Below are 27,831 nucleotides of genomic sequence, written 5' to 3' on the forward strand. Positions count from 1 at the left end.
CTATGGGGTCGCAGAGTCCGACAGGACTGAGCAACTTTCACTTTGATCGTATCTTTAGTACTCTTCCAGTCACTATGGGGCTTCAGATCAGTCACTTGAGCCTCTGGGCTTCAGTGTCCTCAGTTGTGAAGTTAGGGAATGGGCATAAAGCACTGAGAAAATCCTCCCTAAATGTTAGTGAAGGTATTTATTAGTTATTTCAAAGCACTAATTAGATGCATCTACTATACAGCAAACAGTAAATGGATAGGATTCAAGCCCACATATGACTCCAATTCTGCCTCACTTCTTCCTTCTCATCCTTAGCCCTTTTTCTGAAAATTCCCTCAATTTTACAGTATCAGATGTCACTAGATGAAACACTGTATCCTAAAAGTTATTTTCGATCCTAAACTATACACAATCCAAGTCCTTAGCAACATTTAACAGGGATGAATATCAACTTTTGCAACAGCCTTTCACACCCTCAAATCCCTACAACTGGCTCCCTAAATGACTGCAGGTTTCTTGGGTGTCTCCTAGAATAAACATGGTGATGAATGCTGGAGGTGGACCACTGTATTCTTTGTTGACATGGATGTAACAGGATCTGGACCTTCTAATTCAGTCCAATGTAATAAATGTCAATAATGCTTTCCCATCTACTGTTATCTAGGGACCTCACATATGAGTTCATAGGAAGGCTCATGAACTGTAATATCAGGATGTAGGAAGGCAAAAAAGTTTGAATGATTCTGCCAAAAGCCAAGTTGTATGAGGCTCTCCCAACCACATGCATTTCCTAGTTCTGGATAACCTTATTCCCAAATGAGCCTCTTAAGGGCATAGTGCAGGTTTTTGTGTATCCTAATTATAGCTCCAGTGCCTAGCACAGTGCCAGTGCCTGGTACCTAGCAGCCTCCCATAAATATCTGTTGGGCAGGTGGACAAAGAGATAAATAAGTGAGCTTCAAGAATGGTAACTCTGCCCTCATCCCTTGTGGTACTGGCTGCTCTCAGAGGAAGAACTATAAAATAGTACAGAAATCTTGGGGGCAAAGAAATCAGTGCCCTCTGAAAGTTGCTAGGAAAAAAAAAATCACTGCATGAGGAAAGAACTGGATAGCATCCTTTCCTCTTGGATGGGCTTGACACTTGGAATCTCTTCTAGACAAGCAGTTTTTACACAGCACAAAGTAAGTTACTCTGTATTGCAGCAGAACACAATATAAAACATACTGGCTTTAGGGACAGAACTGACACTGAAGGCTTTTGCCAGTCACCCTCTCTGAACATCACATTCCTCTTCTGTAAAAACAGATCACCTACACACAACACACTGCTGGATGCCTAACCAACAGTCCTTATCCCTTCTTGCCTAGCACATAACTTGTCCTTTTAATTCACATGATTCATAAGATAACTTGTAATTAATCTAAGCCACTCATGATGGATGATCTCATTTGCTTTGCCAATGACAGAATAATGGCAAGATGACCCATTTCTAGCAAATGAGACATTAAGCCAGATCTGTTGGGGCTTCCAGGGATTTCCTTTCTTTAAAATGAAACACTGGGAAGAATTAGTCCCTCTTCTGCTAGACTTTGTTCTGTCAGCATTTCCTTCCTGGAGTTATACAAGCAGTCTTGGGATTCTGAGGTGAACAAGCATGAGGGTAAGATAACATAAAGGATAGGAGAGCAAGAATCTGTTATGTTGGTATTATTACTGAGCCCTTGAATTATCCAACCTTAGAGCCACATAAATCAGCATTTCTTGTCATGTGGTAGTTTCCTTATTTAAACCAATCAGGTTTTGTTACGTGCAGTTGAAGGCAACGGATAAATTACTTCATTGAATGCTGTGGAAGATGCAACCAAATTATAAAGGATACTGTACAAAACACCTGACCAAGTACTTCAAAGTACCCACTTCCTATTCCTTTTCCAATTCACCTCCATTCAACAACCCCCAAACCTGCCTTTTTTATAAGGAAAGTTCCTTGCCTATAGAAGGTGAGGAAGGTTCCTAGAAAGGTTCCTCAAAATTTCTTTTGTCCCCAGAAGACACTGCCAAGAGGATAGTGGTGAAGCTGATTTGGTCCAGAGTAAGAGGACAGTGGGTTCCTGCAGGGAAAGCCACGGTAGCCTACAAGTCTTGATCTGGTATCCTGGGAAGGTAGTTATGGTACTTAAATGGAGAGCTTCAAAATGCACCTCATCCTCAGCAAGTCCACTTTTCCAGCTTCTTGACATTGCTGCTTTAAGAGTGCTTCTGCCATGCTCTGTGCACCTTCTGAGCCTGCAAGGTTTCCTCAGCTTATAGCCAAAGGAATAAATACCTTGAAAGCTAGGATTGAAAACAGAGCTGATTTTCCAATTCAAAGCTATTTCACATTCAAGCAGTAGAGCCAGTAGTCTGAGGATGCCCCAGACTCAGAGCTTGAAAATATTCTTCTTTTTGCACTATAAAACCCTTTCCTTTAGCTGCCAAACCTACTCCATGATTCTGGGGTCTGTTAAGCCAAGTGATACCCAACGAATATACCACCTCATTCTATCTTAAAGGCACTTGACTGTAGTGACAAAAAAGTGCTACAGTATATTCTGCCAACTGAAAGGACAGAGGAAAGGCTGCTCAACCACTCCTGAAAAGGGATATCCACGGGTGCTAGCAACACCTGAGTAGCAACCATCAGCCAAATCCTGAAATTTTTTTTAATATCAATCGTTTATGGCTATGAAATTTATGGTGAAAATGTGGTATAATGATCATCTTCCCACTTGCTCTGCTAAACACTTTCTACTTCATTAATGGTCTTAAGTTTAAGTCTTGTTTCAACTGGGAAAAATTTCCTACATGTTCCAATTTGCTCTTCAACTCCAACCAACCTCACTACTCCATGCTGCAGAGAAGCATGGTTTTGGCTGGCTTGCTTCCAAGAGAATCTGGCAGGGGTAGCCACAGGTTAGCACTGCAATTTGACGTCCACAACACTTGGCCTCCAGAGGAATGCGAGGCCCGCTTTTGTACATTCTAGCTGCCACTGAAATTTCTCACTGGGCACTGTGCCAGAATCCTTCCCTGTGCCATCTTCTCCCAGTACACAGAAATAACGAATGCTCTAGGAGTACCAGGGAGGAATGCTGAACTTACGTGCTTAATAAGTGCACCAAGAACTTAAGGCACAAAATCTTAGACCCTCAAGGCTGGAGTGAGTGAGAAAAGGTGATGACGATCTGGTTCAAAGTTTCTGCTTACCTGAAGATTCAGGAATGCTGAGTCTATCCTGCAGACTCAGTATCACTTCTTGAGTTTCCCCTCCGTACTCAAGAACCACAGATTTCTAGCTCATTTCAATCCTAGTCATAAATACTGACCCCTCCTGATATACACTATGGATGGCCCTGAGAGAAAAATGAGTGGTAGTTTCTGCGGCTAGGAGTTCGCAGGCTCTGGGGAAAACAAGTCATAGGAGAAAATAGAGCAAGCTGCTAAGTGCTACCAAGTGCACTGGAATACGATCTAGGACACTGGATAGGAACAAAATTAGGTTTGTTTATTTTATTGTTTCACAAGTATCTCCTGAGGATAGGAGGAAGCTGGAGGTGGATGTAGTGGTGGTGGTGACTGTGAACGACTTGGAAGTCTCAGTCTTAGCCTGATTTAAGTTAGGTTTTCCAATGCTCATTTTCAAGAAAAATTGGAGAATGACCATATAGTTACAAGATCCCAGAGAAGATGGAGTGAAGGATGGTAAAACAAGTAGAAAATAATACCCTCCCTTCACCACAGTAGTTTTCCTGCTGTTAATCATGTCGCTGTTGAATCCTATTCCACTCTCCTCACTATTCTCCCACCCCATTAAATCAATCAAAACCATATAAGCTATCTATGAGTGATGTGACAGTCATCTTAGGTTCCATTTCCTGATCTCGTTTCCTAGAGTTGTACACTAGGTTTCTCTTGCCCTACTCTTTCCTAAGCCATCCTGTTCATTCCTATGGCTTTAACTACCATCTCTATGATTATGAATCTCATATCTATAACTGCAGTTTTGGAGTCTTCCCTGAGCACCAAAATATAAATGTTTACTGGAAACCTGGGAACCTCAAAACTCAGTCTATAAAAGCCTAATGGTCTTTCTTCACAAAATTCACCACCTTCCTTCTACGGTCTCCCTTCCCCCAATCTTGGCTTAGAGGAAGGATGTCCCAACATACTCACTTGCTCAAGCCAAGTGGATGGTAGCCTCTACTTGGTTCTTCTCATTCCACCATCCATTGAGTTCTATTAATTTTACCTCCTGAGTATCTCTTCTATTTGCTCTTTCCTTTCTATCTTCATTGCTGCAGCATTATAGCCTTCTTCCCAATCCTTATAATCTCTCTAAATGGTACCAAAGAACCATTTCGCTACTCATATCCCCAACCAAACTTTTTAAGCTCCTTAAGGAGAGAAACACTGTTTTCCTCATTTTTGAATTATGCCTGCTTACTCCCCAACAAAACTGCTAGACACAGTGCTTTATATGTTTGGTGAATGAAGAATAAATGGAAACCCTGTGAAATGATTACATATGATCGGCAGTTTCAACACTCTGGAATTTGTTTTACCCACTTTACTCCTTTAGAAAGTGATGATTCTGCTCTTCTCACAATCTATTATTCTAATGTAAAATCTATCAGAATATAATTAATTCCAACGGTTTGCTTTGCTAAGAAAAAAAAAGAGAGAGAGAGACCGCACTTTAGAAATAGAAGCCACTGTTGTCTTTATAAAACACAGAATTGTGCTGCTGCTGTTGCTTGCTTCAGAAGAAACTGTACATTACAGCTGCTGGGATAATTTTACAATGGACTGGACAAGGTACAGCTCAAAGCAGGACACAAACACAAGTCTCATAGGGAAACAAATGCAAACAAGTACACAGCTGTGGGGCTCCAGGGACATTTCCCCATCCATGCTGGACTTGAGAGGGATAAAAAGTTTAGAAACTAAAGTGAAACCCAGAGTAGTCACACATGCCCACCAGATGGCTGCTAAGTGCAACATCACACACCAATCAGGTTGGACCGTGTGCACAGGAAAGTCATTTCATTTTTCCTTATTGCTACTACACCAGGGGAGTCAGTGCATTTGACACATTGTCTTTATTTGCACAATCCTTGGAGGGTTTCCTATTTTCCTTGTTAAAGAAGGAAATCTGCCTTTCCTCACCTTTTTCTGGTTTTGTTGTTGTTGTTTTGAGCCCATTGCCTCCACCACCTTTCTTGGGCTCCCGAACAGCAGCCAGAGGTTCTAAGTCGGTAGGAGTAGAGTAAGGGGAGAGCACCAACCTAGCCTCTCTCCCTGCCCAGGGAGAAGGCAAGTCCTAATAAATGGGAGAGAAGAGAAAACCAGAGAATCCCTTCTCCCTGATCAGCTTAGAAGGCCAAAGAGGAAAGAGTGCCCTGCATAACCCTGCCATGATCAGACTTTAAGAAGGAAGGCATCCCAGCTACCATCCAGGATTGGCCGTGGCCCAGCAAATATAAATAAAAATAACTTCCCCCTGATGTAGTTTCCAAAACTGCATCTTAGTCAGTTTGAAATGACTTTCTACCCTGAAGGGGAAGGACCATTCACCTTTCTTTGTTACACATAATGCCAAGTCTAAAACACTGTCCCACTAGCCTTGCAGATGTCCTATGGGTCAGCTGAGAAATCACTGCGTCCCCTTGGCTGCCCATCTTGCTGGCCTCATTTACAGAATTCTGGACAAGAAAAAGAAAACTATCCAAAAAACATCATTGCTTAGCCAAAGAGGAGGCTATAGAGGAGATACTGAGTAGACGGGAACCAGGAGCTTTTTAGGGAGGTTTCACACTTTTAGTTACCTTCTTTTTCAACGTTAATTTAATCCTAAGTTCCCAGCAACAACAGCCTCATGCTTATCCCCAGAGGCCAGCCGTAGCACCTCGGCCCCAATGAGTCAGGCTGGACTGGAAAAGTGATCAGTGAGCAGGGCTCTCCTTTCCCATGTTTTAGCCAAATTCTCTCCATTCTCTTCCCATCCCTCCTTCCCCCATGTCTATCCCCTAACCCTTCAACCCTGGATAGCCAAAAAGGTCAATGCTAGGACATCCTCAGAAAAGGGAAGCCCCAGGTAGAGAGAAATGAAACCAGATCTAGAAAAAGCAACAAGAGAAGCCAACTCCAAAGAGTGGACAGATGTGGAAGTTGCCAGAAGCCTTCCTGATTTCATGCCAGATGGGCAGGCCTTCTGCTACACCTTCACATAAGTTTGAGGGCGGTCCAACCCAGGAAGGACATCACTAGGCTTGGGAAGCAGATTCTTGGTCTTCTGCAGCCAAAGAGCTAAGCCTGACCTTGCCAGCTAACAGTGGGATCATTGTAGCCATGCAGAGAATTCATCATCACATAGGCAGATAGGCAGGCCAGCAAGCAAGCTGAATGAACAGAAAAAAATAAAACGAGGCCAGGGAAAGAGAGAGTAGGAAAAGGAAGGCAAAAGAGTAGAACAAAGGGACCAGGAGACTTGTCTAAGAGGATGAGGCTGGGGTCTCCTCAGCACTTCCTCTGAGCCTAAGTAAGAAGCACCACTTTAACCAAATCAAAGAAAGCCAAGCTTGTTGCCAACACCACTTCTCAATCTGCATGCACCACCTTTCGAAGAAGAAGAATCCTCAAGGTTAAGGGTGTTTTTCAAGTCTCAAAGATAAAAAGAAAGAAAAAAAGAAAATCACAGCAAGATGTCATGTTCTTGCCATTGCCCAAGCTGTTTCTTTTATTTATTAAATGGCATGTAAATGCCTAAGGGCTAAAAAATGCCAAGCCTCAGCTCAAGACCCAACTGGAGAGAGTGAGGCAAAGAGAGAAAAAGGAGAGAACACAAACTTGTTGCTGAGAGTAGGTGGCTACCACCAGCTCTCAATGGACATTTGCAAATGCTGGTGAATGACTGGACCTTCCAGGAATACTGCCCTGATCCCAGCCCCAAAACGCACCCGAGAAGAGAACCCTCAGAGCCCACTGTCCCAAGAGAGCTCCCCTCCCTAAAGGGTGACTAAACACGAAGTAGACAGTATATGAAGGCGATGGACAGGGCAGATGGGAGTGTTGGCATCACTCTCTTAGGCACTTGTGTAAGGAATGTAGGCTCTCCAGTGAGCTGCCTCCTCCCAGAGCCCTCCATTCTGTTTTCAGCTGGGCTGTGCCCACAGGGCACCCCATACTGTTGCCAGTAGGAAAGAAGTAAAGAAAGAGTTACTCAACAGTCCTGATGCCTTCTCCATAATGTTTGTGCTACGTTTTGTGAAGTTGCTGAACAAAGTAGCCAACCAGAACAGAACCTGGGATAGACTGTTTTGCATAGCAAATCTGGGTCTGTACAAGCGCTGCTGGGGAGGGGAAATGGTAGCTCTACTGCATAGGCCCATATTCAGACCAGCCTTCTGCTGGCTGGCCTTGAGCCTGAGCTAGGTCTGAAGAGTCATGGCTTCATCACCAGATTGGGGTAAACCCAAGCCCGGGCTCCTCAAAAAGAGGAATTTCCACACTGAAGCTGCAACTCCTCATCCCAAGCAGTGGGACAGGAAAAAAGGAACAGTCGAGGAAAGAGGAAGCCTTGCTTCAAGGCCAACAGGCCCCAAGCTAGAACCCCCTACTTTTCCAGTTCTGCAAGACAGCCAAACCCCATCTCTACCCAGGAAGACAGGAAAAAACGAGAAAAAAAAAGCCCATGCCATCCACTCACATGCCCTAGTGGGAAATCAGGAAAAAGTCATTTGTGTAAACAGAAGCAATAGGGAGCAGCAAAATCCCCCAGCCTATCCACAGGACACGCTGAAATCTGGGATAAGCCAAGCATCAGAGGATAGTCCAGAGGAGGAGATGCACTTGCAGGAAGAGTGCAGGGCAGTGCAGCAGAGGTGCCTGCAGCAAGAGAAAGGTATTATTTGCACAAAGGGTGGAGCCTGAGCCCCACGTGTGGAGATAACCACACCCTACAGAGCCAAGCCAAAGCAGGCCAAAGAAGTCAGGTACATAGTTCCTTTGATGGCTCAATGTTTCTGGGATGTAAACTCACTGGGCATGGGAGGGATTTAGTTCCAGATTTTGGCAATGGACTCAGGTTATAGTATAAAAATAATGTTTAGTTTTTGCTTTTTTTCCCCCTTATTTTAGACCTAAAGATCATCTGTTGTAAGTCACCCCAGTTAAAAAATATTGAAACATAAAGAGGCTTGACCATCAGGGAAAAGAAGCCAAGAGTGGGAAATGCTATGAAAGTTAACTCCAGACCCAGGCAGGTGGGAAGAAAGCGGGGACAAGAAGAAAGGAGACATAAGTGGAAAGGCCAGGGGCCAGTCATCTCAGCAGCTCCTAGACTTGTCATGTCTGAAAGTGCAAATGTCAATGGATTTTAACCATCTTGAGGTCGTGATCTTTTTAAAAGCTCAATGAATATGGAAGTCAATTCCTTCTAATGCAAAATAGCTGGCGCTCTGGCTGGAGGCCTGTTGGGTACAGGGTATTTCATCCCAACCTACCTCCTCTCCCACCCCCACCCCGCCCCCACCCCCCAAAAGGTACAAAAGGTTGCAGTTCTGCAGCATTACCATTACAGGGAAGGCACTGGTTACCCACCAGCAGGCGGAAGGAAGACAGGGTCGTGTCACTTCAGAGCTAAGTGCCATAGTGCCTTAAGTCTTACTAGGGGCTGGATGTCTGTCAGGTGTAAGGTGGGGTAGAAAAGGTGGAGAAAGAGGAATAAGGGAAAGGGGAGTGGCAGCTGGGGGAGGGGGCAACCAAAATCATTAGCATTAAAAATCTTCCTACAGGCTGGATTCTCAACCCATTAAAACATCTAGTATCCTAAAATATTGATCTGCATCTGATTTCGTTTTTCTTCTTAAACAAATCTAGACCTTTTCTGATTAAGGCTCCTAAAAAATCCTTCCCTCCTCCCACCCACTTTCTCAAGCCCCTCACTTTTCCATCTAAAGTATCAAACCCAAACCTACCAGCTTTTGTCCGCAGGGCTGCAGAGCCGACCTTACCAAGCTGTCAGGCGTGAGTCTTTAGCACTGTGAGTCACATGAGACACCTGTGTGTATGGTGGGCACCGCTGCTGCCTGTCTTGGTCCAGTGGGTTCAGGGCCAGATGTGACAAGATGGGGTGAGGGGTTGAGGGCATGAGGTGAATATCAGAGATTTCTGGCTGGTGGTCTGGCTTACTGGCCCTGTTCCCCCCGCTTTTGCCCCCTCTGCAGAAGGAAACAGGGCCTTCTGCATTCCTCCCTACCCCACCTCCCTCCTCCCTGCTTCCTCTGGATTTGGGCGGCACAGCTCTTGGGGCTTGGAAAGCTTTCTTCTATCCAGTGAGGTAACAGCGTTCTGCCTTCAAGCGAAGTACATGGTGCGCAGAGTATCCTGGTGAACCTGCACGGCTTTGGCCAGGGCCTGGGGGTCCCGCCCATTGCTCTGCCCCGATATGTGGCTCCCCTCTCCACTGAAAAGGAAAAATGAAAGAAGTCCTTCCTGGTGAGCTGAGTTGCCACTAACCCTTCCCCCACCCCTAGGGTGCCAATTCCCATACCAATTAAGAGAAAACCCCAACCCAGATTTGGGCTGACAAGCCCCAGGACACCAAATTGGACAATCCTTGTTTCCTTCTACCCAAGGAAAGTTGAGAGGGTCTGGTACCAGAGGCTGAAGCAAAAAGGAAGCCAGCCTGATTCCAGGCCTCACCTGTCATGCTCTTTGTCCACTAGGTGGTATCGTGCCCGGAAAGCCACCAAGCGGGCATAGTAGGCAGGTGCTGGAATTGAGACGGAGCGTGTGCATCGTACGTAAGTGTGGCACAGCTGGTACGTCAAGATCTGGAGCTCATCCGCTGTGAAACGGTTGTCATCCCAAAGGACATAGTAATGGGATGGTCGGCTGGTGCCCTGGGAAGATAGGAAGGTGAGGGGCCCCAGGCTGAGCAGACGGGATGGCTGACAGTAAGGAACAGGATTACCATTATGAGTATGGCTGGGTTGGAAGGCCCACCCATGAAAAGGCAGACACAAAGCCACCTTTGTCATAAAGCACCCATTGTATGGGCAACCTGACTAAGATGTTGAAAGTACACTTAAGTTCAAGTGCACAAAGGGCTTATTAAGAGAACAATCCTGATTTGAATGCCACTCAGTGATGAATGATATATTCTAGAGGCAATGGGAATGATCAACTATCTTTGACCCACTGGATACCCCAGGACACAGCCCAGCTACCTGGATGCCTGCGTGGCTGCACAGATAGAAGTCAAACTCAAATGGGTGGGTGATGTTGGTGTCCACAGTGGTCCCAGCTGGGATGTTACCACTCTTCCCAATCTGTATAGAAACAAAGACAACCAAGATCCCAAGACCTGCCTGGCCCTAACTAGGGCCTCGACTCAATTCTACCCTGACTCCATCAGAATCCCAAAAGTAAGGTAGAAGTTGCTGTTCCCAGAGAGAGTGCTGGGCGCTGAAATAACAGGCTTCTAAAGTTACACAAACCTGTGTTTAAGTGCTGCTTTCACCATTTATTAGCTGTGGGATCTTAGCAAGTTATTTAACCTTTCTGAGGTTAAACTGGAGATAATAACTGTACCTACCTCACAGGGGTGCTGTGAGGAAGACGCCTTGCACAGTGTCTGGCACATAGAAGTTCAATAAATTCAAGTTCCCTTTCCCATCTCTGGGAGCTGGTCTATATATGGGGTCTATAGGCCAGGGAGCTAGGAGGAGGGAGATCAAGTATAAGGGAGGAAGGGAAGGCGGGGAGAGGGGGAAACAAAGGAAAGGAAGCAGCAGAGGAAGGACCACAAGAGTCAGGGGGAAGAAAAGTGCCAGGGGCGATGGACAGGCCAAGGACTAAGCCCCAGATTTCATTTCCACAGCTCCTTTCATACTCAGAGAAGGGAGACATGACCAGGGAACAGTGACTTCCTCAATCCCTCACTCACTCGCTCATTCTTGTCAGCACAAAAAAGGCGGGTGTGATGGCGTTTCTGCACCACAATATAAGTGATTCCGGGCTGGTAGTCCTTTTCCAGTTTGATGCAGGCATCACGAATGGCCAGCAGCTCATAGTGGAGGATCTAGGCACAGGGTGAGGAGGGAGACAAAGAGACATACAGCTCCTCTTGAGTTCATTCATCTTTCTGAACTAAGGGTTTGCCACTTGTTATAAGGCTTTTTGTTCAGCCTCCCTTTATAATATTTATAGCTGACACCCAACCATTAGTGAGGATAAGCCCTTCCTACCAAAAATCAGCCTTACAGAGGCATACCTCAGAAATATTGCAGGTTCAATTCCAGACCACTACAATAAAGTAAGTCACACGAATTTTCTGGTTTCCCAATGCATACAAAAGTTATGTTTATACTACACTGTAGTGTATTAAGTGGGCAGTAGCATTATATCTTAAAAAAAAAAAATGAATGTACATATCTTAATTTTAAAAATACTTTATGGCTAAAAAATACTAACCATCACCTGAGCCTTCACTGAGTCATAGCAGTAACATCAAAGATCACTGACCACAGATCACCATAATAAATATAATAATGAAAAGTCTGAAATATTGCAAGAATTACCAAAATGTAACACAGAGACATGAAGTAAGCAAATGCTCTTGGAAAAATGGTGCCGACAGACTTGCTGGCCGCAGGGTTGCCACAAACCTTCAATTTGTAAAAAAGACAGTATCCGTGAAGCACAATAAAGCGAAGTGCAATAAGACGAGGTATGCCTGTAGACAGTTCACCTGCTATGTTCCTATAAAACCTAGCTGGGAGGCTTAATATCCACAGAGAGCACTCACCTGGTTCCTATGCATAGTGAGACCTAACATCAAGACACAGAATAAAGGTTCACAGAAAAATCACAATGTCCAGAGCAAGGACAATTTTAGGATCAGGAGGAAAATGGGCGTTCCCCATGGGAGCAGACAGGGTTGGGACCACCATGAAAGAATAGACACAAAGTTCAGGAATGGCTGTAGAGGGAATAGATAAATTCAGTTCTATAAAAAAAGCAGTATCATAAGAAAACAGACTAGCTAAAGAAGCCACAGGTGAAAAACCACAGGCAGTAGCTGCCTTGTTGCCTTGGATGTCAGATACAGGGAGTAAAAACTATATGGTAGAAGTAAATAGAATTTAGAATCAATTAGAACTAAGTTTAAACCCCAAGCTTTATCTAATTTTATTACTTTGAGCAAGTTACTTAACCCCTTTAAGTCTCATTTTCTCCACATTTACTAAAGTTACTAATAAGATCATCCTCACAAAACTGTCCTGAAGACTAAAACAAATAATTGAGTGGAAGCATAAAAATCCTGCTGCTGCTGCTGCTGCTGCTGCTGCTGCTGCTAAGTCACTTCAGTCGTGTCCAACTGTGCGACCCCACAGACAGCAGCCCACCAGGCTCCTCCATCCCCCGGATTCTCCAGGCAAGAATACTGGAGTGGGTTGCCATTTCCTTCTCCAATGATAAAAACCCTAATAGGGGCTTGATGACTGCTGACTGCTTTGCATAAGCAGTTTGAATTTTAACCCTAGGCTACCTGAAGCCACAGGACATCTCTGAACAGATACATGTTATAAATTTATCTGGTACTTTAGGAAACATTGTATGACTTGGAGGAAACTGAGCATAATAGTTAAGAGCATGAACTTTGGAATCTGACCAACTTGTCTGAATCCTAGCTCCACTGCTTATTAGCCTGGATGACACTGAAGAAATCATTTAACATTTTCAAGCCTCAGTTTCATCATGTATCAGGTGGAATAATAATTACTTCATAGGATTCTTGTAAGCACTGAATAGAGCATATACAAAGTGGTTAGCAGAGTTAATGGCACATAAGATACCCAGTAAATGGTAGTTATATTACTTTTTATTAAATGGTAGAAAAGGAGATCAGTTCAATATACTAGTCTAAACAATAAACTATGAAGGCTTAGCAGGGAAACAGAATGGTAAGGACACTGTAAAGGTCAATAGCAGTGTGGCCACCAGATCAGCAGGATCACTAAGAACCTATCAGAGGTACAAATTTTAATACCCCATCCTAGAATCACTGAAGCAGAAATTTTAAGAGTGGAGCTCTGCAAACTGCTTTAATAAGCCCTTCAAAAGATTCTGATGGATGCTAAAGCTGGACAGTGAAGTGAAAGTCGCTCAGTCGTGTCCAACTCTTTGCAACACCACGGACTATACAGTCCATGGAATTCTCCAAGCCAGAATACTGGAGTGGGTAGCCATTCCCTTCTTCAGGGGATCTTCCCAACCCAGGGATCAAACCCAGATCTCCCGCATTGCAGGTGGATTCTTTACTAGCTGAGCCACCAGGGAAGCCCAAAGCTGGAGAACCACTGGTCTAAAGAATCAGTCTTCAACATGAACTAACTAGTAAACAGGCACTGAGAGTCTTTTATTACAAGAAGAAAGGTCTATCAATGACTGTACACACCATCTCTCAGTTGGGATCTCTGCTTCCAAGCCTGTTCCGTTTAGCAAACCTCCGTAAGTAGAAGCACCTCCCAGTGCCAACAGCTTAAGAAAGGGAGCAGTACTCTCTGCTACCATTAGGCCCTATGGCCTCAATGTGAAGGTTTTCTTGACCTATTGTGGGCCCTACCTGGGGAAGCTGGCCTTCAGGAACCCCATCTCGGTAGAAGATGATGCGGGTAGGCTTGAAGCGCGTGGACTTGTAGAACTGGATGAGCAGCTCACGTACCATGTAGGATAAGTCTTCAATGATCTCCTGCCGTGGTCGCTGTACCCGCACAGTAGCACAGTAACGGCTGGGGTGGGCATCCATGCTGCCTACCACCTGATAATCAAAGAGGCAGGATCAGCTCCTAAAACCTCCACCCTCCCAACACTGTTAGTTCTGGGTTTGGGGAAAGACCTCTTGAGAGCAGGGAGGGGGGAACAAACAACCTAAGAAATCAAATGTGTAGGTTTTTTGGATTCAGTAGTCCCGGTTTCCATCTCTGTTCTATCACACACATGGAAGTTACTTAACCCACCTGATCTTCTTGTTCCTCTTTTCAAATGGCGATAAGAGTAACACCTGCTTGCAGTGCTGTTGTGGCGCAGGTAAGTCATCATGCACAGGACCTCTCCCGCAGTAGGTACTTGCTAAGTTTGATTTTCCCACACCTTACAGAGGGGCATGTGATGGTTCAGCACTACTAGCTCAAAGAGTGACCTCATCCAAAAAACAAGCTAATCTTTTCTTCAAGTGCTAATCTACCCCAGGAACTACAGTGAACAGTGTTCTTGTGGATGGTAGGAACAACATTATTTTCTAAGGGGACAAAGGCCAGAGACTAGGATGGATGGCCACAAGGAAAATAAAGATAAGCATAGTGTAGGGTTTCCCCACATTTACTGAGATAGGCCCAGTCTGCCTAGAGAAACATGAAGGTTCAAGAAAAAGAAATGAAAAAGAAGGCCTGGTCCCATTAGTCAATTGAGAAGCCCTGTGAGACAGGGAGCAGAGCTGTCAGGAGAGGGATTAGAGAGCTATCTAATCTACTAGATGGGTCAGGGGTACAGATAGAGAAAAAGGCAATCCCAGTAACTAAGTAATTCACTTAAAAGGGATTTTGGAGAGGAGATATGGTCCTTCCCATATCCCAAAAGTGGGTACAGGGAGAAAGAGGGAAATTCAAACACGGAACAAAAGTGATGGAGACATAACCAAGTCTCTGACCCCAGTCTACTCTCTCACTGCTCTCTCTGAAAAGAAGGTATCATACAGAGTTACCTTTATTAAAAAACCAAGGGACTGGTTAATGGGGATGATCAGCTGAAATAAAAAGATCTTGTGAAGGGTCAAGCACCAGAGTTGAGGGAAGGAAATCAGGTGTAGTCTTGGGGACTCAGAAGAGAACCTTACGAGGAAGTTGGAAAGTGTCACTCACTGCTGTGATAGAAGGTTTTTTCCCATCCCCTGCTGGTGGGTGTGTAACATCTGCTCCCAGGAATATCACTGGTTGTTGAAAGACTGCAGAGCTAAACAAGGAAGAGAAAACAAATGGTGAGGAGTTGGGTCTTCTTTTCCTGGCACCATCTAGCACCCACTTTGGCCCCCTCTCCCTTGTGGCTCACTCTGCCTGGACAGTGTGCTATCTTTTCATCAATCTCCAGTATATTACCTTGCTTGACAAGGGCAAGTAAGCAATAGAGTTCATACCGCTGGTGTGGGACTAGGATGTTGTTAATGCCACCAAGTTTGACATTGATCTTCAGGCAAAGGTTAGACAGAGTCTGAGGTGAGGTCTTGACCACGTTCTTCACTTGCACACACTGTGTAGCCATTCCCAACAGAGTATCTCCAACACGTTTCACTTCAGCTATGAGCAGGGAAAGAACTGATTAGTGCATTCAACAAATATTTACTGAATGTCTACTTGATTCCAGGAAGTATATGAGGTGCTAGGGAACACAATGGTGACCAGAAACACATAGGGTCCCTACTCTTACAGTGCTTACTATCTAGTGACTAATTTTAAAAATCATAAAAAACATAACAATGATAAATGCTACAACAGGAAACTTCACAGAACTATGACACAGAGAGCATATGATATAGTGTAATAACCTAGCCAGGAAAGGATTCTTTACTGAACTGAATTTAAAGGTAGAAAAGAACTTAAAAGGGAGAGAGAATATGAAAGAGAGCATTCCAGGCCAAGGGAAGAGCAGGCAAAACGCACTCTGATAGGGGATAGAAACACAAACTGAAGAAACTGAAAGGTCAATCCAGCTATAAAGGAGAGCAAAGGAACTGCCATGTGGGAAAGAAAGTGGTGATTAGAACGACCTAGGAAAGAAACGAGGGTAGTTTAAGAAGGCAGTTGTCAGGATGGAGAGAAACAGATTCAAGAGACTATGTAAGGGAAAATAATTTTATGGATAACTTATGAGTTTCTAGACTTTTGTAATAGAACAGACAGATCTTAAGTTCTTTTTGAAACATTTTGAGTTTGAAGTGCTTTTTGGTCATCCCAGTGAAGACATCAATCAGGCAACTGAGTACAGCAATTGGAAGTTCAAGAATAGTCTGAAATGGAGATGTAAAATATGACATATTTAGGTACAGGTATGGCACCCCACTCCAGTACTTTTGCCTGGAAACTCGCATGGACAGAGGAGCCTGGTAGGCTGCAGTCCATGGAGTCGCTAGAGTCAGACACAACTGAGCGACTGACTTCCCTTTCACTTTTCACTTTCATGCATTGGAGAAGGAAATGGCAACCCACTCCAGTGTTCTTGCTTGGAGAATCCCAGGGACGGGGGAGCCTGGTGGGCTGCCATCTATGGGGTCGCACAGAGTCGGACACAACTGAAGCAACTTAGCAGCAGCAGTAAGTGAACACATGATCTTGAGATCAACAAGGAAGAGAATGGAGTGAAAGGAGAGGGCTTAAACTCGATTCTTGAGGAGCTCACAATACTTGCAGAACAGGAAGAAGATGAGTCTGCAAAGGACAAAAATCCAGATTATCTAGGAGGAAGATCAAGACAGTGTTGCAGCATGAATACCAGGGAAGAAGAGAGTGCTTTAAGAAGGAGTAAGTGTTCAACCAAGTCAAATGCTGCTAAGAGGTAAAACGAGGACCAGAATTTTGTGACACCAAGGCAAAAATTAATGGACAGAGGCAAAAACTGTTTTTGGTAATATCAAATACCATGGAGGAAACATGGGATCAATAAACAGTACAATATATTTTCAATGGGAGAAATTTGAGACTGTTTAAAAAGCTAAGGGATCATTTCTATCTCCAAGAGATACGGTCAGAAGGAAACCAGTGTCTGTTGAGAACATTCAAGAAAACCAAATAAAATTCATAAATCATCTTTCTGAAGGTAGTAGAGAGGTGCTAAGACAAAAGAACTGGAAGAGCTAACACTCCAGAGAGGATGAGAATCTCACAGAGGTGAGCCATCTGCTGCAGCTGCTTTGCCCTGGGTACATTTGCTGATTCTAGATGTGGGCAAGAGGCTGGGATTCTAGGCTTTGCACCAAAAGAGGAACCACTGCCAAGGGACAGAGAAAGTAACAGCCATTTCTGGCAAACACAAGCTAGTTCTAAATGTGAAAGGTTAAAAAAAACATTTAAAAGAAAACACAGACTAGTATCTTCGTGACCTTAGTATTTCTTAAACAGAACTCAGAAAGTACTAGCCATAAAGGAAAAATATTGATAAACAGGACTACATTAAAATTTAAAATTTCTGTTCAACAAAAGAAGCCATTAAGAAAGTAAAAAGGCAAGCTATAGATATGTGTAGTACACATCATATTTAATAAAGGAATTATAAAGAACATCTAAGCCAATAAAAAAAGAGAAAGACCTGAGCAGGCACCTGTCAAAAGAGGCCAGTGAAACAGCCAATAAAAATATAAAAAGATACTCAACCTCATCAATCACCAGAGAAATCAAATTAAAAAGCACAATGCAGTATTAACAAACATCCATATAAATGGCTAAAATGAAAGTGACAATACCAAGTTTGATAAGGATGTAGATAACTAGAACCCTCATTTCGCTGCTGATGGAAGTATACATCTGTACACTTAAAAGCCCTCCTAGTTACACACCCAATAGAAATGGGCACTATATTCAAAGGACATGTACAAGAATGTTCACTGAAGCATTATTTATAACAGTAAAAGCCTGAAACAACCCAATTATGTCCATTAACAGTAGAATGGATAAATACATGTAAATTGTGTTAAAATCATATAATGGAAAAACTATAACAAACTACAATTAAACAAACACAGACAAATCTAACAAACATAATGTTGAGTGAAAGAAGACAGACACGTAAAAAGGTACATGATATATGACTCCATTCACATAAAGTTCAAAGACAGTCCAAACCAATCTAAGGTGTTAGAAACCAAAATAATCGTGGTTATCACTGACAGGAAGTTGTAGTAATCAGTAGCCTGGGATTGTGGTAATGTTTTACTATCAGAACTAGGTACCCCTGCTGTGACACTGTGAGAATTCACTGAATTGACCACAAAAGATCTTTATATGTATATTATACTTCAATAAAAAAATTACATTAAAAAATTATATCAGTTTAGTGGAGAGGAAGGAGTTAAAAATACTAAGGACAGGATGAGGCATGTTAGCAGATTAGAACTGGAAATGTGACACTGTCCTCTTATACTTTTGGGGCAATTTAATGCATGTGGACCTTGTTTTGACTATCACTTGGCCTCTCAGGAAGGACAGTGAAGGATCTTTCGAAGAATCTGACTGCTCCTCTTATATGCAGGCTTAATTCCTAGTCAAATGCCCCCATTACCTAAGTGGTATAATCAAAGAACATGTAAGTGAAAGAAACCCAAGGTCATGATCAAGGTATGAAGCTGGAGAGAGGTATAACATGACTGAGCCCAGGGTAGGGAAAACTCTGAGTAACACCTGACTTCTCCAAGCATGCCACACTACACTACACAGGGAGGCCAAAAATACTGGATTCTCCCTTTATGGAGGGAACCAGAAACATGGTTAATTATTCAAGGCAATTCTCCTAAAAAGCATCCTTATTTTCTAACCAAGGGACATCAATTTAAGGCCCAAGAGAGATGTGGATTGGAGATCAACCAACTTTCATAAGTACTGAGTATCATGTCAGCGGAAGGCTCTACCTTGGGTATGTATGTACAGAGGGAAGAAGATTTTGAGCAGAATCAGATCCACTCCATGCTCAAAACAATTAATTAATCAGCAACCTGATGCAATTTCTGGATGAATACAGAAAGGTGGGATGACAAGAGAAAGCTTCCAGGAATAAATACATTTAAATTAGAATTTGAAAGATAGAATTTTAAGGGCAAGGTGGGGCATAAAAAGAGTAGACATCTAACCTAAAATCACAGTCTATCTCTTTCTGTCACCTTATCCTTCACTTTCTTTACACCTTTACCCTTTCTTCACAGCACTTCTTGTCTTGCTCCTCGACTGCAATGTAAACTCCTCAGGGCACAACTCTGTTTTGCTGCTGAAGTCCTAGCACCAAGATATGGCCAATACATGGTAGGCTCTCAATAAATACCTGCTTGGGAGGAAAAAAGACTAAATAATTAAGAGCTTCTGATTTCCAGGCGTTGGAAGTTGTGCTTGCTTGCTTCTATTTTGCTGTTAATCTGTATCACATTGAGACCAATGACATGATGATTTGTGTGTGAGGAAACTGGGATTACTCCTTGCAAGGTGGCATTACCAGAATGAAACCTAACCAAAAGGCTGTCCTACTGGAAAAATACAGATACTACTAAGAGCAAATAAAAAAAGTATTTAGATATTTCAGGCAAAGGCAAATGATGTTAAGCAAAACCAGAGACTGGAAAGCACAGAAAGAATGCGCATTTGGAGAGCATCTACTAGGTCACAGAGCCTGTGTTAGATGCTGTCTTTTATATAATTAACTAATGAGGCTGAGAAAGGTTAGGTAACCTAAGACAGTAAACTGGCATAGTCAGGATTAAAATCCAGCTCTATCTAATTCCAGAACAAGTGATCTTTCTGGTATATGTAGCAAAGACATGTATAATACGAAGCTGAAAAGGTTAAACTAAGATTAGGGCCCAAAAAAACTTCTATTTTGTGAATAGGGACTAATGAAGGTTTTTTTTTTGAGAGTACCAATCACAAAAAGTCTCATCCAGTAATCTATACAAGAAAGACTTAAGAAGAAATGTTAGAATTAAATTGAGAAGAATGGGTGGCGAACAGGGAATACATCTTAACACTGTATAAAAAAAAATAGCATTAGAGGTAAACAAAGAGAAGACAGACTGCCCCCAAAGTTTGGATAAAGGTACCCAGAAGCAATTGTGATACCAACGAGAAGAGCTTACTGGTAGACAAAGAAGACAAGCTACTAAAGAGGCAGTTCACCAAAACACATTATAAAAGCAAAGGGCACAACTGTTTTATCCACAAATGTATTAAGGATCTATCAGCATTTCTTGTCATACACGGTAGGTGATCAATGAACTCTTATGGAAGGAAGAAAAGTCAAAGGAAGAAATAGGAACTGCAGAGAGGTCAGTGTTGAATGAAGATCTTAATAATACATGATAACATCTAACAATAGTTGATGACTGAAACAACTGAAATGTATGAGAATTTCACGAGAATGAAAAGAGAGAAAAAGAGGGCAGAGTACAGAATTCTGGAAAATGCCAGGCATTCCTGGTAACAAGAAAAACAATTAAGGAGAGACAGGAGAAAGTGTCAAGAAGTCAAGAGGAGAAAGGTCATTGGTGACCCTCTGCAGAGGAGGTTTAGGAGACTGGAAGAGGTAAGATAAATGGAAAAAAGCTAAGCAGTAAGTGGCTGGTGAGGAAGTGGGGATAGAAAATGTACAGAACACATTTAAAAACTCTTCAAGTTTTTTTTTTTTCTTGAAGAAAAGCAAGAAAATAGGAAGAAAAAACTAAAGGAAATGGCATGACTGTGGTAATGCACTCTAAAGATGTTTTAGGGTTAAAGTGTCCCAAAGGTAGCAGGATGAAAGAGAAACAAAGAGTACACATGGGTTGAATAAGATCAGAGGAGAGACACCTCTTCATTTGAAGATAAGAGCTGGAGAAGGAAAAAAAAAAGTGAGAGAAAAACACTGAGTCAGAGATGGATATAGTCATTTCCATTCTTAAAAGAGAGGAAAAATAGAAGGAAAACCTCTCAAAGAGTCTAAGCCATTCCCAGCAATGGAACACCAACAGAAGCACCACAAATTGTGCTTGGGTGTGCTGCCCTGTGGCCTGACGGACAACACCTCCTAAGGAAAGGTACCTGGACTGACCGATCTCTGCATCTGGCTCAGCTTAGCCTGGCATAAACACCAGCACACAGAGGACTGCAGAAAATGCTACTGAAAGGGAGGGTGAGCAGGTAAACAGGACCAGAGGTGACTGACTGGCTCATACAAGTTGATATTTCTCCTCTAAGAGGAGCACTGACACTAAGGAACGGCTCTGGCTAGGGCCAAGAACCCAGACTGAGTCACCCCTAGGATCTTCCAGGGAGCCACCCTGAGAAGAGTCCTATCACTGTAATCACTACTCCAAGAGAACTGTACCATACACTGGCGTCTTCCCGGGCAGGATGACGATAATGAGCTGCAGCCCTGAGTAGGTGTTCTTGAGATGCCGGAACATGGGCTCCACACTGTCTGCCCCCTGTGCATATTTGCAGAAGCAAGGCTGGCCCTGGATGGGCATCCCTGCATCCTTGGAAATCTTCCGCAGCTGGTCCGTGAAGTTCCTGCAGCACAAGCGTGGTCACGACAAAAGGCAGTAAGTCCCACTGGAATACTTCTAACCAAACGCCTCCATCTTAGGTCCCCAGCACTATGACAAGCACTAACAGATTCTAAGAGGAATGAGACATCATCACATCTAGTGTAAAAACCACATTTATAGTTGGGTAGAACAACGTAGGACTTGCTAAGTGTTCAATGGTATAAGCAGAGAGCTGAGGGAGCCCAGAGAAACGGGAATTCTCGAAGTCTCCCACCTGTCCCACTCAAGCAGCTGGTTCCTGTGTTCTAAGTCTACAGCAATAGGAAGATGTCCAAGAGGAAGGCCTCTTGGCTCAAATTAAAACAAATGAGCTTCCAACAGTGATCAGAGCACAGGAGATGCTTGGGAAAACATGTGCTCCCTCCTCCCCTATGGGTTATTTGAAGCCTGAGAGCAAATAATTAAACAAGCTTCTTTCTTTGGGCTTTAGAGCTTTACCCTAAGAAAGGAAGACAAAGTTGGAAAAGAGGGTACACATGCAATAGATTAAAAAAAAAATCAAGCTACATAAATATGACAGACTGAAAGGAGCAGCAGGAAATTCAATTTGTGAAAAACCTGCGTTTAGATTAAAAGCAACAGTGTACAAATAGAGAATAAAAGCAATTGTTTAAGGGATGTTATTATATAGCACACAAATATCAATAAGATGGGTTGAAAACCTATGCAGTGAGAAAATAAATGTTTTCAATCAGTTTAAAAAAATGAGATTAATACAGTACAAAACGGTTGTGTAAAATTTTAAACCACTTATATAGGTATATAATACATATAAATTGGATGGAAAGATTACAGTAATTCAAGAAAGTGACTGCATCAGAAAGGAGAAATGAGACTATAACGGAGGATATAAAGGACTGTCAAATTTATCTGAAATATTTTATTTACTTTTTACAAAGGATAAAATAAACATGACAATACTCTGGATGAGACACATGGATGTTTTCCATATTACTCTATTTTTTTAAGTTTCTCAAATAAACACTAGAATAAAAAATACAATCTATTATTTCATGTAACTAAGTACCAGGGCTCTGAAGGACTACTAAGAGTGTTTCTGCCACTTCTCTGCTTTGCATACAACTACAGCATAGCTATTAAAAAAGCCAATGTGTTAACTACCTTCCGTTAATAAGTGGATCTCTACTTCAAGGAAAGTGGTATTCCCTATCTTATATTACCAGATCACACTTGGGATATTATGTCCAGTGCTGGGGGCCACAAAGTGTTGAGAGAACTCTAGGATGGGGACTGTCTTAAAATCTTGTCCTGAAAGTGACACAGCTGAGGTAACAGGGCCTCTTTAGCCAGAAGAAAAATTCTGAGGGTTGACCCTAGGACTCCCTTGCTAAGTCACTTCAGTCGTGTTCGACTCTGTGTGACCCCAAAGACGGCAGCCCACCAGCCTCCCCCCCATCCCTGGGATTCTCCAGGCAAGAACACTGGAGTGGGTTGCCATTTCCTTCCCCAAAGCATGAAAGTGAAGAGTAAAAGTGAAGTCATTCAGTCGTGTCCGACTCTTTGCAACCCCATGGACTGCAGCCTACCAGGCTCCTCCGTCCAAGGGATTTTCCAGGCAAGAGTACTGGAGTGGGGTGCCATCGCCTTCTCCAAGGACTCCCTTATCCATCCCCAATTACCAATTTCTCTACCTCCATGGCCATCTTCCTCTCTTCCCCTTATGTCTCAGTGGAAATGATGGCTTTTCCTATGCTCTGGATCCCATTCTTTCATACACATGTGGGAAATTTGTTCTATTTCCTTTCTAGTTTTTCTGAATTCTATTTTCAGCCTCTGTTCACTATGCACATTTTCCGTAGACAATCTCATCCACTGCCACAGCTGAAAACTCCCAAATCTTAAATCTTTAGCCCAGGACTATACAAGCAACTGGCCCAGGTGTACAAGTCACTTATTACCCCCTGCATTCAGAGATCACTGCAAGAAGGCTGTTGTCTGATGAACTGACTACTTCCAAATCAAAGATTCTAGCTTTATCAGGTTTCGTGCCCCAAAATATCCAAACAACAAGTTGCTCCTCAAAAGGACAGGACAGGGGAAAGACATGAGAATGAGAGAGAAACACACCCAGTACAGAACAACCAACAAGGTGACACAAAGCCAAAGTTGAGAGCCTTTCTAATACTGGTTAAGAAATCAGCCCTCCAAAGCCTGCCCAAGGCTAACAGCAGGCCTAAATGGGGCCAAAATCCCAAGAACTCAGGAGAGGAGGTAAGAGATACTCATTTAAGAGAACTATAATTGTGATGGAGGTAGCTGTGCATCTGTGAGGGGAGAGGAGGGCCACAGTCTCCACATTCATCAGGGGCTGCTATGACCCATTCTTATGAAAATCCCAAGGTCAGGTGAACTCACCAGGGCACACATCTCTACTGATTCCCATCACTGCCCAAAGTGGTCAGCTCCACTGATTCTTTCTCAGCTCCAGAATGCACTGACTATACTCCAGATTCAAAGAAAACAAAGAGCCAGCACTTCAAAGGACAGCAGGAACTGAACTGCATACTTCTAGTGGGTAAATTTTGTGGTATTTGAAAAATAAAAAAGAAGACTGCAGGGGGAGGGTCAATGATTTCTTCACTTACTCACTCACTCATTCAAGACCATTATTACCCTAAGCAATTCCTTTAAGCGCTTGGCTGTATCAGTTTCTTCACTGCTGTCATCTACTCCCAGCTACTCAGCCACAAGTGGCTCAGAGGCCCTTACAACTCATGTTCACCTAACTCAGGTCACTCGGACCCAACCGAACAAATTCTGTCCATAGGAAAGGACAGCTCAGAGTACCAGCTGAACTTTTATTTCTAATTAGGAATATAAGCTCTGAAACTTCAGATCTGATTTGCCCCCAATTTGACACTTTCTTGATAATGCGAACCTTGTACAAGTTAACTTAACCTCTTTGAGCCTCAGTCTGCTGAAAATGGAAATACCACCACTACTCACTGTGAAGATGAAATAAGAGAACATAGAATTAGGTACAACATCAGCATAAATATTATAGTCATCACTACTACTATTTACTACCCATGTTAAATACTGTAACAATAAAACAATTCAGGCCTCCCTTAGGAGGTTCACGTCCTGAAATTATCATCTCTGACACAGATATGGCTCCTTATCAAGACTCCTGACCACAGTGGGACAGAAAAGAAGCAGGGAGAAGTTTAAGCCAGATAGCACAGGGGGCAGAGTCAAAAGTCAGAAAAAACAGACTACAGAGCAAATCTTGGCCCCTTGGGAGTAGAGGAATTCAGGCCAACTCTAGGGTCCTTCCCACCTTTCCACCCATACACTCAACCTCCTTACTTGAGCACTTCTTCTCGACACTGTTTTTGGGGTGCGAAGCAGGCGATGGCCCAGACTTTGATCTCAATGCCATTGTAGAACTGTTTCCCCCGCATGTCCCAGACACCCTGATTGGGTGTGGCAATGGCCCGGTTCTGGGGATAGGCAGAGGGGGTGCCCAGGTGAGCTTCAATAGAGCCAGGTGGGTAGGAGAGCAAAAGCCACTGGCTATAACAACCCAACCTCCCCCCATAAGCCCCAGAGACGTTGTCTGGCCCTGACCCTGCTCACCCGGCCGCCATACTGCAAGATGGGCGCCGGCAGCACTCGTCCCGTCACCTCCGTCATGTCATCCTTCACCTTGATCCCAAATTCCTGGATGTACGGATCTAGGTTGTAGCTGGCATTCTTCATCTGCAAGACAAAAGAAGGGGATCTCAGGAGAGCAGTAGCTTGGCAATACTGCTCACCCTCCGGGTCCCCCTGAAGAGCAGCTGAGGCTGGTAAGGAATACCCCTAGAAAGGGGGAGAAAGTAGAAGATGAGGTAAGTGGGAGCAGATAACACAGGGAAGTAATACAGGAGAAAAAAAGAGATAGGAAGCAAAGCAGCTATAGGGTCAAGAAGGAAAAGCAGTCCCAGGTAACCAATCCAGACTTGTTTTCCTAAGAGTCCTGCCAAGGCAGAAAAGCATCTACTTGCTACCAGGGACTTCCATGACTGAGCAACCAAGCATACGTTTCTCTGCATCCTCACTGACCAGGCGGCTAATCTCCTCTTGTCTGTCTGGGGCCGATCTAGCTGTAGCCTTTATCATGGTTGAAGTCTGGTTGTCAGTCAGCTTCTTAATGCAGCGCTGCCCAGCCACAATGTTACAGACCTAAGGAAACGAGAAGAACAGGTAGCGCTGGCTTGAGTAGAGTCTACCCTGTACCCAGAGCCCCACAGAAAGGCCCTGGCTGCCAGTCCTGAGAAATGAACTACAAAATCTCTTGTTCACAGACAGGTAAGTTAGAAAACATTCATGTGCAATACAAAAGTCTAAACAGCCACTTTGTGATTAAGGGCTTAGGATCCAGAGCCAGATGTGGGTTCAGGGCTCATATGTTAAATACAGAGAACAGTAACAATTGTTTGGAGACTAAATAAAATAAAGCACTTAAAGAATCAAGTACAGTTCTGAACACAGTAAATACTCAGTGGTGGTGGTTTAGTCACTAAGTCGTGTACAACTCTTGCAACCCCATGGACTGTAGCCTGCCAGGTTCCATGGGATTCTCCAGGCAAGAATACTGGAGTGGGTTGCCATCCCCAAACACTTAGTAAGTTGTATCATAAATTATTATTTACCAAAGGACCCAACCTAGAACTTTTCTGAATACTAAGAACACTCAATATACACAAACTGGATTCTTAGTACGCAGCTGTCCAATGGTAGCAGGCAGCAGGTTGTTCCATCCTGCAACACACCAGGAGAACCAGACCTGGTTAGTTCTTAAGCCCCAGTATACAGCTGATCACTGAGCCCTCGGACTATAGAAATCACTGTCTCTGTTGACTGACGGTGTCCTCTGCTGGTATGAGGAACATCTTACCACATGGTTCCTCTGCACTGGGCCTAAGAGAACACAGTGGAGACCAGAAAAGACTTTCTAGTGATATGTAAGATTTCCACTCTATTGCTTCCTGAATGTACACGATATTCAGGAAGCTGTGAACAGGAAGCCTTTTGGCAGAGGAGAGAGAAACAACAGGTTTGGAAGACTTGAGTGTGAAGTCCAGCTTTGCCAATTCTAGATGACGTTACCTTGGGCAGGACTCTTAACCACTCGAAGGCTCTGCTTCTTTAATTTTAGTCACAGGAAAAAACACTAGCTGTCTCTTAAAGCTGTTGTGAGGACTGAGATGAAATGAAATGTAAAACTTGCTCCCATAGGGCCAACACTCTAAGTACTGATTCTCTGCCTAATTTCCAGAGTTCATGGTGAACAATGGTAGGGAAAACCAGGACAAGGTCACCTACCCTTAAACTCTGTATTTCAAAGAATACACATTAGTCAATTACTTAATGAAAACCCAGAACTGTTAAAATTTGTGAGGTTGCTCTCTTGAAGGCAATTTAAAGGTGGAGATAATTTCAATTACAGAATCAACACTAGGAAAAAAAAAGCAGAGATGTGGAGAAACTGGATCCCTTGTGCATTGCTGGTGGGAATGTAAAACAGTACACCTGTGTGGAAAACAGTATGGTGAGTCCTCAAAAAATTAAACACAGAATTACCATATGATCCAGTTATTCCACTTCTGGGTATGTACTCAAAAGAAACGAAAGCAGGGACTAGAACAAATATTTGTACATCTATCTTCACAGCAGCATTATTCATAATAGCTAGAAGGTGAAAGCAACCCAAGTATCCATCGATAAATGAATAAACAAAATGTGTTATATACATACATGGAAATATTATTCAACCTTAAAAAGGGAGTTCTGACATACGCTACAACATAGATGAACCTTTAAGGCATTACGCTAAGTGAAATTGGCCAGTTTAAAAAGGCCATGTATTATATAATTTCATTTATTTGAAGTGTCCAGGATAGACAAATCCATAAAGACAGAAGCAGATCAGAGATTAGTAGGGGCTAGTGCGGAGGATAAAAGGAATGGTAAGTGACTATTAATGGGTGTGGTCTTTCTTTGAGGGATGATGAAAATGCTTTAGAATCACACAATGGTAATGATTATGCAACTCTGTAAATACACTAAAAACCACTGAAGTGTACATTTTAAGAGGGCAAACTTTATGGGATGAGAATTATGTCTCAATAAAGCTATTCTGAAAAAAATATATCACCTACAATAGCCTATATGATTTGACCCTGTACCTCTCTCCAAAATCATCTCCTACTTTTCTCCTAAACTACATGCCAGTCACTACGTCCTTCTATCTCTCTCAAGAATATCCAAGCTCTTTGCTGCTTACGTACTTGCTATTAAACTCATGCCTAAAAGGTTCTTCCTTCAGGTTGTTAAAAGATTGGTTCTATCTCATAATTTGGGACTCAGCTCAAATTATCTCCTAAAAGAAGCCTTCCCTGACCACAGAAACTAAAGTGAATCTCCAACCCCCTCCAGTTTATGACTGTCCCCAG

The 27,831-nt window shown here is 43.2% G+C and overlaps 1 protein-coding gene across 2 annotated transcripts in view; it reads right to left on the reverse strand.

The window, feature by feature from the left end:
• Positions 1-3,517: 3,517 nt before the first annotated feature.
• Positions 3,518-27,831, reverse strand: part of LOC102274081 (protein argonaute-1) — a 36,398-nt gene continuing 12,084 nt past the window's right edge. Inside the window, exons 9-19 of one of the 2 annotated variants that reach the window (XM_070368436.1) lie at positions 25,439-25,558; positions 24,962-25,093; positions 24,701-24,834; positions 21,148-21,332; positions 15,230-15,389; positions 14,958-15,048; positions 13,664-13,858; positions 10,982-11,116; positions 10,263-10,364; positions 9,736-9,935; positions 3,518-9,496 (exon numbers count right to left, since the gene is read on the reverse strand). In XM_070368436.1, the coding sequence (XP_070224537.1) occupies positions 9,388-9,496; positions 9,736-9,935; positions 10,263-10,364; positions 10,982-11,116; positions 13,664-13,858; positions 14,958-15,048; positions 15,230-15,389; positions 21,148-21,332; positions 24,701-24,834; positions 24,962-25,093; positions 25,439-25,558 (1,563 nt within the window). In that variant the 3' untranslated portion in view covers positions 3,518-9,387. The remainder of the gene's footprint in view (positions 9,497-9,735; positions 9,936-10,262; positions 10,365-10,981; positions 11,117-13,663; positions 13,859-14,957; positions 15,049-15,229; positions 15,390-21,147; positions 21,333-24,700; positions 24,835-24,961; positions 25,094-25,438; positions 25,559-27,831) is intronic. The other variant, XM_005892645.2, reaches the window with a different exon arrangement.

The sequence above is a fragment of the Bos mutus genome, chromosome 3 (assembly GCF_027580195.1).
Source record: "Bos mutus isolate GX-2022 chromosome 3, NWIPB_WYAK_1.1, whole genome shotgun sequence".
Lineage (NCBI taxonomy): Eukaryota > Metazoa > Chordata > Mammalia > Artiodactyla > Bovidae > Bos > Bos mutus.